The sequence below is a fragment of the Oreochromis niloticus genome, linkage group LG22, assembly GCF_001858045.2.
Source record: "Oreochromis niloticus isolate F11D_XX linkage group LG22, O_niloticus_UMD_NMBU, whole genome shotgun sequence".
NCBI lineage: Eukaryota > Metazoa > Chordata > Actinopteri > Cichliformes > Cichlidae > Oreochromis > Oreochromis niloticus.
In genome coordinates, this window is record NC_031985.2 from 8,367,501 (window position 1) to 8,384,179 (window position 16,679).

Below are 16,679 nucleotides of genomic sequence, written 5' to 3' on the forward strand. Positions count from 1 at the left end.
CTCTACATGTGGTTTGAAGCTGAGCAAGTCATCAATCAAGACACCCCGATACGTGTGAACCAACTCTATTTTATTACACTCAAGAGTGGTTACTGAAAACTGTTTGGGCCCACTTCATTGACTTGGAAAACAACATGAGCTTTGTTTTTTCTGCATTGTGAACAAGTTTAAGCTGAAGTAATGAGTGCTGGACAGCAAAAAAGGCTTTGTTCTGCAAGGAGTCAATGGCTAGGAAAGGAGTTGAACCACAGCTGTAAATAACTGTGTCACCAGCATAGAAATGCAAATTTGCATTCGGCACATTTAATATATATTCAATATATCATAGGTACGTGAAAAAAGTCCCCCATATGTATAATTTAGTTGCCAGTTTCTTAGTTTATTAGCAATCTATACAAAACAACGTATATTCAATATTTACACAAGTTCCGGCTCCTCCTCACACATCTTTATGCTGCAGAGTTTTACACAACAATTATCTCAGTACTTCAAGTCTCAGCTTCAGTAAAGACAGTGGTTTGTTACTGTGGTGAGTTTCCTTCAGTGAAGAGCTCCTCTCTCAGTTTGTAGTAGCTTCCCTTCATGTCCATCAGCTCCCTGTGAGTCCCTCGCTCTTTAACTTTGCCACCACTGACAACAACGATCTGATCTGCGTTCTCGATGGTCTTCAGCCTGTGAGCGATCACCAGAAGGGTCTGGTTGGGGATGCTGGAGAGGGACTGCTGAATCTGTGCAGGGGCAGAAGGAAAAACATATTATTAGTTATCAACTGTTTGTTTTCACGTGAAAGGAGGGTTCATGGATTTCAAAAGAAATTTTTGGATCCATACAAGGAATTCAAGAATGGACAATTTTTATTATTAGGACAGTTTTTTAAATAATTTTATAGTAACGCATAAGTTGATATAATAGAGTGAATTAGAATATTTTACTGGTTATTTTAATGCTTTTAGCAGCATACTGTTTTGTTAAAGCAACTATTTTTTTAATTAAATACTTTTTTTTTAAGATCTTCATAAGTGCACCGGATGCTCATCAATTTGTTATCCCTCCATCAGCCTGGTTCTGCTGTAGGTTTCTTCCTGTTAAAAGGGAGTTTTTCCCACTGTCACCAAAGTGCTTGCTCATTGGGGGGTCATATGAATGTTGAGGTTCTCTCTGTTTTTTGTGTGTTATTGTAGATTCCTTACCTTACAATATAAAGTGCTTTGGTGCAAGTATTGTTGTGATTTGGTGCTATATAAATATAGTTGAATTGAATCTATGCTGAAAGTTTGTTTTTATTCTACAGTGCTGAGCTCCAGTAAATAAAAACAAGTGAAAATTTTCTTCATATTCCTCAGTTTTATAAGGGAAATCTATATTCAAATATTGAAGACTTTATGTTTTTAGTCAGAACTGATTGTCTATTTCTGGATTTCTGGAGTGGTGAAGCTGTGGTGTCTCCACTGTTTAATCTGTGGTCTGACATGCTTTATCAAAAATAAACTTAAAAGCTTCTGGCCCCTAAGAAAATCTTTAAAGTTTAATTGTACCTTTTTTTCACTCTCAGTGTCAAGAGAGCTGGTGATTTCGTCCAGAATGAGGACCCGGGGTCGTCTGACAAGAGCTCGAGCAATGGCGATCCGCTGCCTCTCACTCTTTGACAAATGACCACCACCTTCACCCACCTCTGAGAAAGCACAAATTTAGGTTTAATGTGCAAAATGTATAAAACACACCCACATACAAGACACTAACTCGCCAAAATACTGCATGTGTATATTTATTACATTTTATGCACAGAGTAAATCTACAGTATCCTGATTTTCTCCCCATCCATCCCCATCTTATCTGGGGCCAGGTCAGAAGGGCAGCTTTGGCCCAGTCCATCTGTCAATCTCACGTTCCCATCTTCCCTCACAAGTGAACACCAGATACTTAAACTCCACCAACTGATTAAGCCAACAGAACCACACTATCCGCAAAACGCAAAGATCCCGAGAGCACAAAGGTGGAGACCCTGCACCACTTGGTTACACGTAGATATTCCATCCTTAAGACTATGAAAACAATTGGTGATAAAGGGCAGCCTTGGTGGACTGCAACACCCACCGGGAATGAGTCTGACTTATTACCAGGAAAGCTCTCTCTGCTCCCCTCACATTTAAAATTTCCTCAGACATACAAAGCTGAACTTCATGCAAAGCAGGTCTGCATGCAGCCGTGTAAAACAGCCTGAGAAGAAGTTAAGGTTGTTCACCTGTATCATAGCCTTTCTCAAGCTGCATGATGAAGTCGTGGGCGTTGGCTTTCATTGCTGCATCCTTGATTTCATCCAATGAGCAGCTTTTAAGCCCATATTCAATGTTTTGTTTAATGGTGCCAGAGAACAGCACAGGGTCCTGGTTCACCACAGAGATCTGTTAAACAAACACAATACATTATACATGCAGACATATGTAGACAATCATATTACATAGATTTCTAATATAATGATCTAAGAATTACATTTTTTTTTCTGTAAAACTGTTTTTTGTTATATTTGAAAAACAGTGATAATTTAAAAACAAGCAGGAGACTAAAGCTCTCATCAAAGAAGGTTCATTAGGAAAAAGCTCTGATGGATGAATTACCTTCTTGTGGAGGAACTGGTGATCGTAGGATTTTAGTGGTTTGCCGTCCAGCAGGATTTCTCCCTGCTGAGGCTCGTAGAATCGCTCCAGCAGACTCACACAGGTACTTTTTCCTTCTCCAGATGGACCCACCAGTGCCATCATCTGACCAGGTTTCAACTCCAACGAAAAGTCCTGAAACAAATGATCAATGAAAAATAACAGTGGTTATTGTAACAGAATAAATGGATAGCACAATCCTACACCCACCAAACAACCCATCTATCTTGCATTCTCACCTGTAGCACTGTTTTGGTGGGGTTAGCAGGATAGGTGAAGTTGAGATTCCTGAAGTTGATGTGTCCGCTCAGGTGATCAGGTTGTAGTTTTCCGTCTGTGCTGACCAGAGCCTTTCGGTCCAGATATTCAAACACTTTCCCAGCAGCCCCCACTGAGTTCAGCATGTCACCAAAGATGTAGGTGAGCGTCTGAAAGACCATAAACCAGATGAATAGATATTTATAGATAAAGAAATGTAAAACTGAAAGATCAACTGATATAAACTTCATCAATACAGAAAAATTGTAAAATACGTTATTGCGTTTATCCTAAAACCTTTGACACATATATATATGTAATCATTCTTTTACAAAAGGAGTATTTCCTAAGAATACGAAATTAGCAAAGGCAATTCCAATTTTTTAAAATGGTGATAAGCATTGTATGGATAATTATAGACAAGTATCCCTTCTTCCTCAGTTTTCAAAAATATTAGAGAAATTATTTGTGAAAAAATGTGATCTATTTATTGATAATTATAAAACATTGGATGAACATCAGTCTGGTTTTCTGAGAAATAGAGCTACTACTTATGCTGTAATGGAGATGGTTAAAGAAGTAACAGAAGCCAATGAAAATCATGAGTTCTCTGTTGGAATTTATCTTGACCTACAGAAAGCTTTTGATACAGTAGATCATAGTCAGTTATTAAGGAAATTAGAGAGATATGGAATAAGTATAACTTATTCCTGGTTGAAAAGTTATTTGGAAAATGTGTCTGAATTTAGAAAGGTTCAGGAGAGTCCTTGAAATCCTTGAGAGTACCTCAATGATTGGTGATTGTCCAAAGGCTAGCTGTTACGATCATACCAACCCATTGTTTCTAAGGTCACAAAGAATGAAATGTAATGATTTGGTATTTTTAAAATAATGCAAATAATGTTTCAAGCTAAATCTAAGTTACTCCCAAACTGTGTTTGAAGGTTTTCTCAGTAAGTATGATTTGAGTGATTTTTGTAATTTCACTTAAAAAGAAAAAGGCAAAGAAAGAGACTAAACAAAGGTGTATTTCAGTTGTTGGGGTTAAATTGTGAATATATAACAAATTACTTAACAAATTAATTAAATAATGTGCTGCATTCCCTTTAAGAAAAGTAACAAGTAATGTGTAATACATTACTTTTTTCAGGCCCATTTTAACATGCTAAATCTACTAACTGAACTGCACAAAGTTGACAGAACAGCCTTCCAAAGGGCATAAACACTCTTTGTTCAAAAACAACCTTAAAACGTTACTTTTTTCCTTTTCCAAAATTAACACAGTACTGTTTATGTGTGTTTGTGTGACTTCAGAATCAAAATACTTTATTAATCTCCAAGGAAATTATTTCACATTTTTTTTAAAAATGTGTGAGATGTGTAGCTGTTCCGCTGCAGTCCCATTCCTCAATGAAAGTAACAGTTCAGCAGCCAGAAAGAGAACAAAAACTCTCTCAAATTACATGTTTAAGAGAAAACTATTTAAACAAACATACACTCTACAATGATAAGTAAAGTATGGAAAAAAAAAGCAGGAGCAACTGAAACAGGCTGCATGCCGGTTGACGCATTCGCACTATATTCCCTTTTCTATGAAATATGCTATATATGGTACCCTTGCCTAGCTGCTAAACTTTTAGTTTATTTAATATAAAATATGCAAGAGTCACCCTGATGCTGATTCCAAGATCTGATTGATACAGGATGAAGGAAACCAGGTTGCCCGTGGTCATCTGTCCTCTCTGGATGAAAAGCCGACCGTAGTATAACACAAGTACCTGCATGGCCAACCCTGTCAGCTGTAAACACACAAACACACACATGCACACAAAATAGTATCAAATAGTATAACAGTGAAACATATCCAAGCTTACACTGAAAGATAGGTTACATCCTGGACAGGTTGCAAGATCATCACAGGGCTAAGGAACAGGCAATAAGTTAGCAGTGCCTCAATTCTTGAAAACACACAAACAAAAACAAAACACAAACTTCTTACCCTCCGTGCAAGGAGATAAATGACCCTGACAGTGGACCGTTGAGTCTTGAGGTTGTGTGTGTCCATCAAGCGGTCATCATAGCGACGGGTTTCGTGTTTTTCTGCATTGAAACTTCGTACCACCCGAATGCCAGACACAACCTCATTTGCAACTTCATTTGAAGAAGCCATTGTGTCCTGCATAGCCAGGGTCAACTTCTGCGGAAGCATTAAAAGGTCAGCTTGAGTTATCCAAACCTTTTTATCTCACTAATGCTAACACCTTAATTAACCTCAATCAGTAATAATAACAACTTGTTTATCACAGGGAAGAATAGTCATATAAAATTGAGCTAAATAATACTAATAGTGCAATGAGAGTCTTGTCTTTTGTTTAGAAAACTGTTGGCATTACACAAATCCCAAAAACTAAAGTTTAGATTTCATGTCTGCACATGAGAGAATTCTCTTGTAAAGTATAATGAAAAAAACATGGCACAGTAACATCTTTTTCCACATACACCTGTGTCTTGGAAAAAAACAGATGCGACTATTCAAATAAAATATAATAGAATTACTTAATAAGTTAAACAATGAATATCACACATACAATTCCGTGAATCAAATTGTAATTCATTGTCTCCTGTTAACCTGCTTTTACCTGATAGTGTGTGTCATAAATGTTTTGTAAGAGACCGGTGATAGGAGTCTCCATTAGTACAAGAAACGTGAGCTTCCACGAGAGGCTCAGCATTAGAGAGATCATGCCCATGGTCTTGATGAATGTCCTCAGCAGCACGTTGACATTCAGACACACTGTTCTTCCCATCAGGGTGGTGTCTTTAGACAACCTGGATGTGATTTCACCTGCACGGAGAAAATAAATGAAAGTTATTTTGTTCCATTCTGTTCTGCAGCCTACTGATGCGCTATTTAAGTTTGATCTGACTTATTATGTTGTTTGTATACATATGACAGCCTTACCTGCTTTTGTGGTCTCAAAGAATCCAATTTCCTGTTTGGTCAAAGCCCCAAACAGCATAACTTTGATTCGGCACGTAAAGGAGTGTATGGCACATGTTAAAAGACCCCCTCTGCTGCCGGCACTCACAGAACTAATCAAACAAAGAGAAAATCAGTTAGATGTTACCTGTGAAGAACAGACAGAAGATCAATGTGGAGGAAAAACACTGTCTGCCTCATACCTTCCCAGAGAGTAAAGACCCATGAAGAGAAGAGCAGACAGGAAGTCATTCTCCTGGTAATTACTTCCAAGGATGTCAATTACTCTCCCAGTGTAGAAAGGGATGAACATTTCACCTGAGAAGAGATGCACACAGGTGATATAATCACATTCATCAGTCAGGAAAACAACATCAAATGCACAACATATATATATATATATATATATAGGCCTCTAGTAGAGTACCCGAACTTGAAGTATAAAGACCACCCACAGGAGCAAGAGGGGAACTTTTTATATAATTGTTAGCCTCCTCTACATGGATGACACCAAGCTCTATGCCAGGAGTGAATGAAGAGCGAGACATCAATTCACTGATCACACCACAGGTAGTCAGAACTGAGAGGACTGCACAACCAGAAGGCAACATTGCAGACATCAATGACAGCTACAAGTACCTGGGAATCCCACAGGCAAATGAAAACCACGAAGAGGTCACTAGGAAAGCTGCAACCACCTGATACCTGCAGAGGGTCAAGAAAGTCCTGACGAGTCAGCTGAATGGGAAGAATAAGATTCAGGCAATCAAAACCTAAACCATGCCGGTGATCGGATACCCTGCTGGGATAATAACCTGGAGGACACAGAGGCCACTGGCATCAAGACAAGGAAGCTCCTTACCATGTATGGAGGGTTTCACCCCAAATCCAGCACCCTGACCAAAAGTAAGGTGGGCGAGGACTGGTGAATGTCAGAACCAGTTTCCAGAACATCCATGAGTACATCAGGAAAATGGCCACAACAAACTGCATACTTAGTCAATACGTCAGGCAGTAGAAACCTGAGAAAGAAGAGGAGCAAGGAGAAGAACCATCATGGAAGGACAGGTCTCTTCACGGTATGTACCACCGGCAGATAGAGGAGGTGGCTGACATCCAGAAATCCTACCAGTGGCTGGACAAAGCTGGACTGAAAGACAGCACAGAGGCACTAATCATGGCAGCACAGGAACAAGCACTGAGCACAAGATCCATAGAGGCTGGGGTCTATCACACCAGGCAAGACCCCAGCTGCAGGCTGTGTAAAGATGCCCCTGAGACAATCCAGCACATAACAGCAGGGTGTAAGATGCTAGCAGGCAGGGCATACATGGAACGCCATAACCAAGTGCCTGGCATAGTGTACAGAAACATTTGTCCCGAATATGGCCTGGAAGTCCCAAGGTCAAAATGTGAGACGCCCCCAAGGGCGGTGGAGAATAACCGAGCAAAGATCCTGTGGGACTTCCAGATACAGATGGACAAAATGGTGGTGGCTAACCAACTGGACATAGTGGTGGTGGACAAGGAGAGAAAGACGGCCGTAGTGATAGACGTAACTATACTGAGTGACAGCAACATCAGGAAGAAGGAACATGAGAAGCTGGAGAAATACCAAGGGCACAGAGAAGAATTTGAGAAGATGCGGAGGGTGAAGGTAACCGTGGTCCCAGTGGTAATCGGAGCACTTGAGGCACTGACCCCCAAACTGGGCAACAGTAATAATAATAATAATGATAACAATAATAATTATAGTTTAACAAAATTTCCATCAGTCAGCAACACTATTATCTTAGCATCACTAACACTTTTGTTAGAGCTGAAGTGCAACTCTAACAAAGGTACTTACAGATAACAGCCAGCGACAGGAACACAAGTCCTCCAAACAACAGGGCATAGTCGGGTCTGTACAGGCGGAGGACTCTCATAAAAAGCACTCTCGCCTTCTGTTTCTTCTCTATACCGGCGACCTCTTCGTCGGTGTCCGGGATGGTGATCTCCCAAAACAGCGCAGTAGCGAGCGAAGCTCCGCTGAACATGAGCCAGCAGCGCACATCTCCCAGCTGGCCGCACTGGTTCTCCTCTCTGTAAAGCGCGTTGGTCCCGGTCTCAAACACCGCGGGGAGCAGACTGTGAGCCGTTATAAACCGAATCAGCAGCGCTTTGGGAACCCCGAGTGTGAGCAGAGAGACACCGATAAGTGCCAACCAGCGGAGAGCCGCAGAGAGCCAGAGATGCGTAAAGTGTCGAAAGACGCTGTGAAACACCGCAAACCCTGACGCGTAAAACAACAAAAGGTCGACCGAAACTGCTAAAATAAAAGCAACGACTTTGCGCATTGTTGTTGCTGTGATCGGTGCCATATTTCGGCAACACTCGTCCTCAAATGACCCGCTGTGTCGTAGGTCCAGTGTTTTAGGTTTTTTACTTTCACTTTCATTTTCTTACAGGATGAGGGGTTTCCCTTAAATCCAAAACACAGAAAGTAACACCAACTGAAGCCAACCAATCTCATCAGCTTTAGTATTGCTAATCTTTTACTCTAGCATAATCACTAGTTTAAACTAACAACCCAATAATCACCCTCTTTAAAACTACAAACATAAAAAAACAGCCTTTAAAATCATTTCTGACTGGAATAAGGAAGATCAGTAAATCTTTCAACAAAATGATTTTGATGAAAGATTTTTTCACACAAGGACTGCATGGGACTCATTGAAAGCCTGTTGTTAAATTCACTGACCTATTGGCCTCTTTCTGAAAGAGAGCTGATATCTCCATCCCTTTTTGTTCTAGGTTTCTTACACCTCATTGCCACAGGCAACAGCATTCAGATCATTTGTGGAACTGCATATATAGCTCCTGCAGCGAGTACACTGGGCTCAGAAGTGTGTGGCTGTTTGATTAATGCTGTTGTCTAAGGAGCTTGGAAAGAAAAGCGTCTGGACTTCCAGACTCTTTTCTTTCCAAGCTCCTTAGACTACGATGACCTGGATGACTGAGAACCTTCACAGACGATTAATGCTGTTTTTTAAAAAGTGATATTGGAAGGTTGGTGTTTTAGTTAATTTTGTTTGTTTGCAATTTATTAGTTGAAGCTTGTTAGAGGTTCTCTGCCATTTTATGTTTATGAATATTTTTATCCTGTTTTGTGCCTAGCCAGGGAGCTTAGACATTTTGGTTTTAACCTAGAGATTAGTTTTTTGTTTCTTTTCTGGGACTAATGTGCTTCCTTTTCCCCTCTTCTTTATTTTAAATGGTGTAGGGTGACTGTAAATAGTTAACTGTAAAATAAATTCAATGATGCACAGCTAAGTTGTTTGGATGCTCAGTCCATGGTTTGCACGGCTAACACTCCCATAGACTTCGCAGGAGAGGGGGTTGTAATATTATACAATATGACAGGGTATCCATGTCTGCAGGCAGCCAACCATGTATATTCAGTCTTAACACTGGAATGAATAAACTACTCCTCAGCAAATAAATAAATAAATAAATAAACAATAATAATAATAATAATAATGAAATAACCACGGGTTGTTGAAATAACTTTTAGTCAAATGTTTCTCAGACTCAGTCTCAGACAGCTGCTGTTCTGCCTGTTAGAAATACATTTTCTGTCTATTAAGAGTCTAAAAAAACTGCTGGATCTAATTTTAAGCTTTATTTACTCTGACATCCAGTAAAATATGGAACAAATAATAATCATACAGCAATTTTAAGAGGACGAAGAGGCCTCGGATGAATCAATGTCACTCTTGCAAAATGAACAAAAGGTGTTATTGAAATTCAGATGGCAGGTAAATCAGGATATATATTGTAAGCTTAACTACTGTTATATTTTAGGCTCACATGTAAATATCAGTACTAACAAAGGCTAGCTGATAATTATCATAAGTACTGCAAGCGTATTAAGTAGAAACACGGGGGTTATTTTCTTTTATTTAATTATCAGAAAAAGTGTTGTTCAGTGTTTGCAAAACACAAGCTGAGTTAGTTGACAGCTGTGCAATAAAGTCAGCCATGGCTTCTGTGGAGACAAAAAAATCTGTCACTGATCAAAGAAGGTGGGTAACTGATTTCCTAGAACAACTTTCTCCTCTGTGCCGTGTTCATCAATGGTGACGATGTAGGCCACACCTCCGCTGGAGCCATCACGGTTCATTGCCAAAGAGAGAGCTACAAAAATAAGAGATTTAGTAAGCAAAGTAAAGAGAACAATATGATTTAATTTTTACCAAAGAAAATATTTAAAAATAGTGAAAAATTGCTTTACTAAGCAGTGAAATCAAATGCTTAACAACCCCCCCCCCCCCAAAAAAAACAAACAAAAAACAAAAAAAAACTCTTACTGTTGACAACAAACTGCTGGCACTCCTCCTTTCTCATGCCTCTGCGATATTCAGCATCAACAAACCCGTAAACATACGAGCTGCCAGAGCCGCCGACTGCAAACGGCTGACGTGTCAGGAGTCCTTTCATAGTTGCAAACACCTGGAGGTTAAAGGGCACAGGAGCAGAGTCACGACCCATACAGTGATGTTATTATTATTATTATTATTATTATTATTATTAATTTATTTATTGTTACAGGCACCTGTAACCTGGCTTACCAAGATAATTTATTGTAATTTATAACTGTTAGCAGAGCTGCTTCTCTTGTTGCACATGGCTTTGAAGCTGATGGCTGTTCACCTGTGGGCATTCCAGACCTTGGTTGCCTAATGACCCTCTAATATATTTACCATCAGGGCCCTGTTTCAGAAAGCGGGTTTAGAAAACTCAGAGTTAAAAATGATACTCAGGGTTGAGTAACCCCGAACTGTCCAACTCGGAATATTCGGTTTCAGAAAGGCTGATAACAATTAGTTCAATCAACGCGGAGTTGCTTTAACCCCAAGTTAAGCGTGCGCACGAGGATACATAAAGCCCTGATTAGTGGAGCACAGATTAAGCGAGTCACCATGGAGACGGAGGGAAAGAAGGCGCGGTCAATGTATTTTACAGCGCTTGAGGCCGAAATTCTGATGGCAGCATATGCCGATAACATGCAAATTTTGCGGGAAAAAAGTAACACAGCCTCAGCTGCAAAAGAAAGGGAGCATGCATGGCAAAACATAGCCGACAGAGTCAATGCGTGAGTGTTAATTTAAACATTGATCTAGGGATTTCCACCCATTTAACATGTTATTTTATCATCCATCCATTCGCTTCCGCTTATCCTTTCCAGGGTCGCGGGGGTGCTGGAGCCTATCCCAGCTGTCATAGGGCGAGAGGCGGGGTACACCCTGGACAGGTCGCCAGTCTGTCGCAGGGCCAACACACAGGGACAGACAACCATTCACGCTCACATTCACTCACACATTCACACCTAGTGACAATTTGGATTATCCAATTAACCTATCCCCTCAAAAGAGGGGATAGGTTATTTTATCATATTTCATTTTATTTTTTATTTTATACATTTTATTTTGTGATGTGAGCGCAGGTGCAACCCAACAGGCCCCAAACGTTCCTGGCAGCAAGTAAAAATGAAATATAAAAATATAGTCCAAACAGGTAAGGTGTAATTGTATTATGAGCCATAGTGTTTGGTCTGTTTGTCCTATGTAAATCAATTGCAGTTAGAGGCTACATTCATTTTCTTTCTGTAAGTGGTTGAAATTATCTGAGCACATTACAAGTACATATTTGCTTACTCTGTATGCTCAAATGTGACCCGTTATAGCCAACAGAAAAAAAGCGGAGGCCCGAAAAACAGGTTGGGGCTGATGTTATTCAAATAAATCTATAATTTATTTGAATAACATCCTCAGGCCTTATATGAGCAATATAAAGCCTGAGGATGTTATTCAAATAAATTATAGATTTATTTGAATAACTGAAAAACGGTAACGTTCACACAGAAAATCATCAGGAAATGATAAAATGTCCAAACGCGCTCTAATCACTCTCTCCCGGCGGAGAGCTCTGCGGAGAATTTGGGCTTCAACATCTACTGGCTCTTCAAGGAAGGGGCACGCCATGTCTGACACTTCCTACAGTCAGGTTTCCGACAAAGAGGCGGAGAAGGTCAGGGTTAGTTGAAGTAAACCTGCTAGGGGGCAGGTTAGCTTCACGGAGTGTGTCGTCATAGTAACTCACTCAGAATTAATCTAAACTCGCTTTGTGAAACCGAAAACCCAGAGTTTTCGTTAACTCAGGGTATACTTACTCAGAGTTTGCACTAAACCAGCTTTCTGAAACAGGGCCCAGGTCATATGTCTCATTAGTTGTCGTTTCAGTCATTCACCTTGAGACTAAGAAAGGTCTATCTCGAGTCCTGCCCACTTCCCATCCCCAGCAGCCATTTTTTGCCTGTAATCACTTGAAGTCGCAGAATGTCATTCATTTTGTGGTCTCTGGTCATTGCTGTCAGTCACTTCCATTGTCTACAGAGCTTAGGACAACATCTCTCCAATTTCTCAGCAGCAGTTAGGGAAACATTATTAACTCTTTTTTTAAAATGTTGACTTCTTCCTTTTACAGTGTAGCTAACGTCTGTTTACTGACCTGCCCTCCATCTCTTCTGTCCCAGCCGGCTACAATCAGGTGTGCTGACAGCTCCTCTTTGTACTTGTATGAGATGTTTCTCACAAGAGTGGCAGCTGAGCGAACCTGAGGATCCTCACCTATCTCAATGCTGAGAGAAAAGAACATAAGATTAAATACTTTATGAAACTACATCACAACTTGACATGCAGACTTAAGGCAACTCTGTTTGATCTACAGCAGGAAATCCATTTGGAAAATCAAAAATGGGGCTGAATAAAATGTTTAAATATTAACTAGATTAACAGTGTCTCTCTTTTTTTTTTAAATGTGTCAGTATATGATCACACACGTTTCACAAGTGCCACTTGTGTTTTGATGTTTTGGAAGATGTAATCAGGTCTCACTGGTAAAAATTAATGCAAAGTTTTGGTTTTTGTGAGACAATATTAAGCAGCATCTTTTCATATAGTATTACTGAAAAATAAACTTATAGGATGTAAAACTCTACTGAAGTATAGTTTTATATACCATAGTGCAAGTTTTTAATGCTTATTGATCAAAACCCTTTTTAGGCACACTTTTACATACAATACCAAATATGATGATTTGTTCTGTTAACATTGTAGGTTTGAAGAGATTTCTCTTTAAAATATTGAATCTAGTATGAGTAATAATAATAATTTAAAGTTTAAATAATTAGAACTGCAACAAAGTATACACTGCTGTTTTGCCTTAGGCCATGCTTGTGCAACAGCTTCCCTGTTGTTTAAGTACTTTATCCGAGATGTAGATGAATTTTCTTGCTCACTGTAAATTATATGAAAGTGCAATGGTTACTTTTTATTTTGCAAGTCTTAAAGTCAGTTTTCTTTAATCTTCTCTGGTTTGTGTGGGTTTTTTTTGTCTTTGCTAGATTTGGTCTGCAGTAAAGTTGTTTGGTCTTACGTAAAGTCATTCATCCTCACATTTTCAAAACAAAAACAGAAAACAGAGAAGCATAAAACATAATACAACATAATGAAGAAATAAATAAGTAATATAGACTGCACATTGGATGATGTAGTGTAGCATATAGGATTTGTTCATCTGAGTAATGGCTCCTGGATTAAAGCTATTTAAAAATAAATAAATACTGGCAGTGGTCAGTGATTTGAGCTTTCTAGTAGATGCACCTTCTCATTTAATGTTTTTTCTTTATATTCATGAATATTTAATTGTAGCTTCTCACTGAAGGCATCAAAAATTAAAATGAACACATATGGAATTATGTAGTAAATAAAGAAGTGTGAAATAACTCAAAACATTTTTATATTTTAGATTGTTCAAAACAGCCACCCTTTGCTTTGATTACTGCTTTGCACAGTCTTGGCATTCTCTCGATCAGCTTCATGAGGTAGTGATGTGAAATGGTTTTCCAACAGTCTTGATGCATGCTCAATCATGCAGGTAAGTAAATCCCCAAAAGTTAATTCTGTTCATCTGGACGTAGCGTTTTGTGGGAGAAACGTTTCCTCACTCATCCAAGTGACTTCTTCAGTCTCAGCTGACTGCAGGTTTCCCCAAACCTTATAAACAGTACATTTGCATAATGACTGAAACCAGCCCACTGAAGGAACAATGGGCTGTGAGGTCAAGATGCAAATTCTCATGACCATTGATCAACAACCACCAATCAAAGCTCACTGATCAATGGCCAATGTACCATTCAAAGAGAGTTGGGGAATGGCTGCAATCACAGCATTGTAAGATGGTGAAAGATGTATTGATTGATCAATGAGCTTTGATGGACTGTCATTTGTCATTACTTAGCTAAATGGTTCTTACCATAATATGAATTCTAACAATTATCATATAGAGCTGTCAGCTGTGTACCAACCTGACTTCTGCACAACACAACCCATGGTGACAACCCCAATAGTATTTCAACATTTATTTCAACATTCATTAACGGCACAGAGAAGGCATCGTTTAAATATGTTAAAGTTTTCTTTAAGTAAACAGTATTATAATAAAGTTCTTCATGACTGGGCCAAGTCTCCTCTTTTTTGGAAATCAAAATATGGTCACCCTACCCAATAGGAAGGCAAGAAATCCACAAATGACCCTGATGAGGGACACCTGTGAGGTGAAAACCATTTCAGGTGACTACATCATATTAAGAGTTATTTATCAATTTTTCTTTGCTACATAATTTCATATATCTCGCTTCATATTTTTTGATTTCTTCAGTACGCATCTACAATGTTTAAAGTAGTAAAAATAAAGAAAAAACATTAAATGAGAAGGTATTTCCAAACTTTTGACTGGTAGTGTAAAATTGAAAATCCATTGTGATTTTCAGAAACATTTACCTTACTTATTTACTGAGATTTAAACTTCACAGAGATTTTAAGTAGATACACTTTTGGTATGAATTTCAGAATATTACGTTGCTTCGTTTTTCAAGTTATCGCATACTTGATAACGTGGGTATTCATGCCTGCCTACCCAGCATGGTGACGACAATGCCACAGCCTTTTATGACTGAGGGGGTAAATTAAGTAACTGTGGTAACTGTCTGTATACCAGGGACTATGGATACAGTTCTACCACCTGGAGAGAGGCCTGTAATTCTGGAGGAGCTATAACTCTTCAACCTCAACATAGATGATTATTTTGATTAAAATTCAACTGAAATATATAAAATCATCAATTACTTATTCATTATTTATTTATACCCATGATTATTATCACCCGTATAAAAATTTATTAAGGAAAATTTGCATGGTAATAGTTTTTTTTGAGTGTGCAGAGGAAGTATTTAGTATTTAAATACAGGCTTAAGGAGTAGTTAATATTCCATGTTAGAAGAATGTACAGTCTAATTTATGAAGAGGTCCCATCATCCTTGTGTTACTACTTTGAGCATTTACCTGTGCACATCCAGCTGGTAGTTGACTATCTCAGCGATAGTCTGAGCGTCTGCTGCAGATCCTGACAGAGCACAGTAGATCTTATCATGGAGGGGAGACAGTTTGTTCATCACTCTGTTCACCACTGATGCCCTGCATGAAGAATGTAGGGAGTGAAAATGTGTCTGTGACAAACTGCAAGCAAAAATGAGTAACAATCTCAGATGTTTAAGAGCCTTAAGAAATCACTCATAATAACAAATCGAGTTTAGTTATGTAGCACATTCAAGCACAAAAGACGCTGATCAAAAGTATGTAGACAGAAATGGAAACAAGGCGCAGGCACGAACTTACCCAGCAGACACTCGGGAGTCAGACCCCAGCACGACCCCTCCATCAAACTCTATGGCGATAATGGTTGTCTGAAAACAATGACACACAATGACAGCAGCTGTGTTCAGGATTCATTCCGCTAAACCTGCAGCAGTAATTTCCGCGTTTGTGCCACGAGGTCAGAAACCGTGCAGCGCTGTAACAGTTCACCAACTTTCTTAAAAATATTACAGAAAATTCGGTACTTACTCCTGTTTTCACCTCCTCGGACAGCCACTCTGGGCCCGTTTCTTCAAACATGATAATGAACTGCAGACAATCCGGTAACGACACACGGACAGTGGAGGGGACTCCTAACGTAAACCGAAACGTTCTGCCGAGCAGCTCCGGTTTAATTTGTCTTTTTAGGATTTTAAAACCTTCGGCGAAACCGTGTCTTTGTTTAAAGTGGGTCTGATTTACCAAATTGGTTCTACAGTCAAGTTTTAGACGGACGCCATGTTTTCCTGAATAAATTTGAAACTGAAAGTTAAATCGTTCAAACTCTGCAGCGTCACAGGCTGTAATTCAGTCAGCTGAGCTTCACTCAGAAGGACAGAAAATGAAGCCTGGGAACAATAACATTATTTACAGAACACAAAATGTAAACAGGTGACAAATTAAAGGAAAATATAACACACAAAGTAGACATCATGTTCGGTAGCATGTATGATTGCAAACGCCCAGCTGTTTTTGACAGAAAGAGAGTCCTATTGATCTTTGTGACTTTTATTTCGTTAGGACACCGATGGCTTCATACTTAGTAACAGGTTGATGGTGTTTAACAGTGACCAATGTGATATCAGTTTTTAAATCTATGAGAAAGACATCAGTAAAAAGGTTTGGAAACAAAAATATATCTGAAATATAAAGGAAAAATAATGTAATGTGCTTGATCAGATCACGATCTACTGATATTCCATATGGAAAGGATTTTATAACAAGGTTGCAGTTCAGTGATGTAAAACGATAGGCATTGGTTTGCAGAGA

General features: G+C 39.1%; 2 protein-coding genes across 2 annotated transcripts; both read right to left on the reverse strand.

Moving 5' to 3' along the window:
- Positions 1–355: 355 nt before the first annotated feature.
- tap2a (transporter associated with antigen processing, subunit type a) lies at positions 356–8,311 on the reverse strand. Its single transcript, XM_003457995.5, has 11 exons — positions 7,742–8,311; positions 6,096–6,210; positions 5,875–6,005; positions 5,552–5,757; positions 4,912–5,109; positions 4,583–4,711; positions 2,894–3,082; positions 2,616–2,789; positions 2,243–2,402; positions 1,536–1,672; positions 356–728 (listed from the first exon to the last, which is right to left on the reverse strand). The coding sequence occupies exons 1-11, from the start codon at positions 8,253–8,255 to the stop codon at positions 522–524; spliced, it is 2,160 nt and encodes a 719-aa protein (XP_003458043.1). The 5' UTR covers positions 8,256–8,311; the 3' UTR covers positions 356–521.
- Positions 8,312–9,935: 1,624 nt separating this feature from the next.
- psmb9a (proteasome 20S subunit beta 9a) lies at positions 9,936–16,169 on the reverse strand. The gene is made up of 6 exons (XM_003457996.5): positions 15,900–16,169; positions 15,672–15,739; positions 15,339–15,470; positions 12,445–12,574; positions 10,245–10,386; positions 9,936–10,071 (listed from the first exon to the last, which is right to left on the reverse strand). The coding sequence occupies exons 1-6, from the start codon at positions 15,948–15,950 to the stop codon at positions 9,944–9,946; spliced, it is 651 nt and encodes a 216-aa protein (XP_003458044.1). The 5' UTR covers positions 15,951–16,169; the 3' UTR covers positions 9,936–9,943.
- Positions 16,170–16,679: the final 510 nt, after the last annotated feature.

Bases quoted from the DNA above. Each gene is read 5' to 3' on its own strand.
- psmb9a (XM_003457996.5), bottom strand. From the start codon at position 15,950: ATGTTTGAAGAAACGGGCCCAGAGTGGCTGTCCGAGGAGGTGAAAACA. The intron at 15,471-15,671 runs GTAAGTTCGTGC...TTCTTCATGCAG, and splicing joins GACTCCCGAGTGTCTGCTGG to GGCATCAGTGGTGAACAGAG. The intron at 10,072-10,244 runs GTAAGAGTTTTT...TTATTTTTGTAG, and splicing joins CCAGCAGTTTGTTGTCAACA to CTCTCTCTTTGGCAATGAAC.
- tap2a (XM_003457995.5), bottom strand. From the start codon at position 8,255: ATGGCACCGATCACAGCAACAACAATGCGCAAAGTCGTTGCTTTTATT. The intron at 6,211-7,741 runs GTAAGTACCTTT...ATCTCTTCTCAG, and splicing joins CCTGTCGCTGGCTGTTATCT to GTGAAATGTTCATCCCTTTC. The intron at 2,403-2,615 runs GTAATTCATCCA...TTTGTTTAACAG, and splicing joins ACCAGTTCCTCCACAAGAAG to ATCTCTGTGGTGAACCAGGA.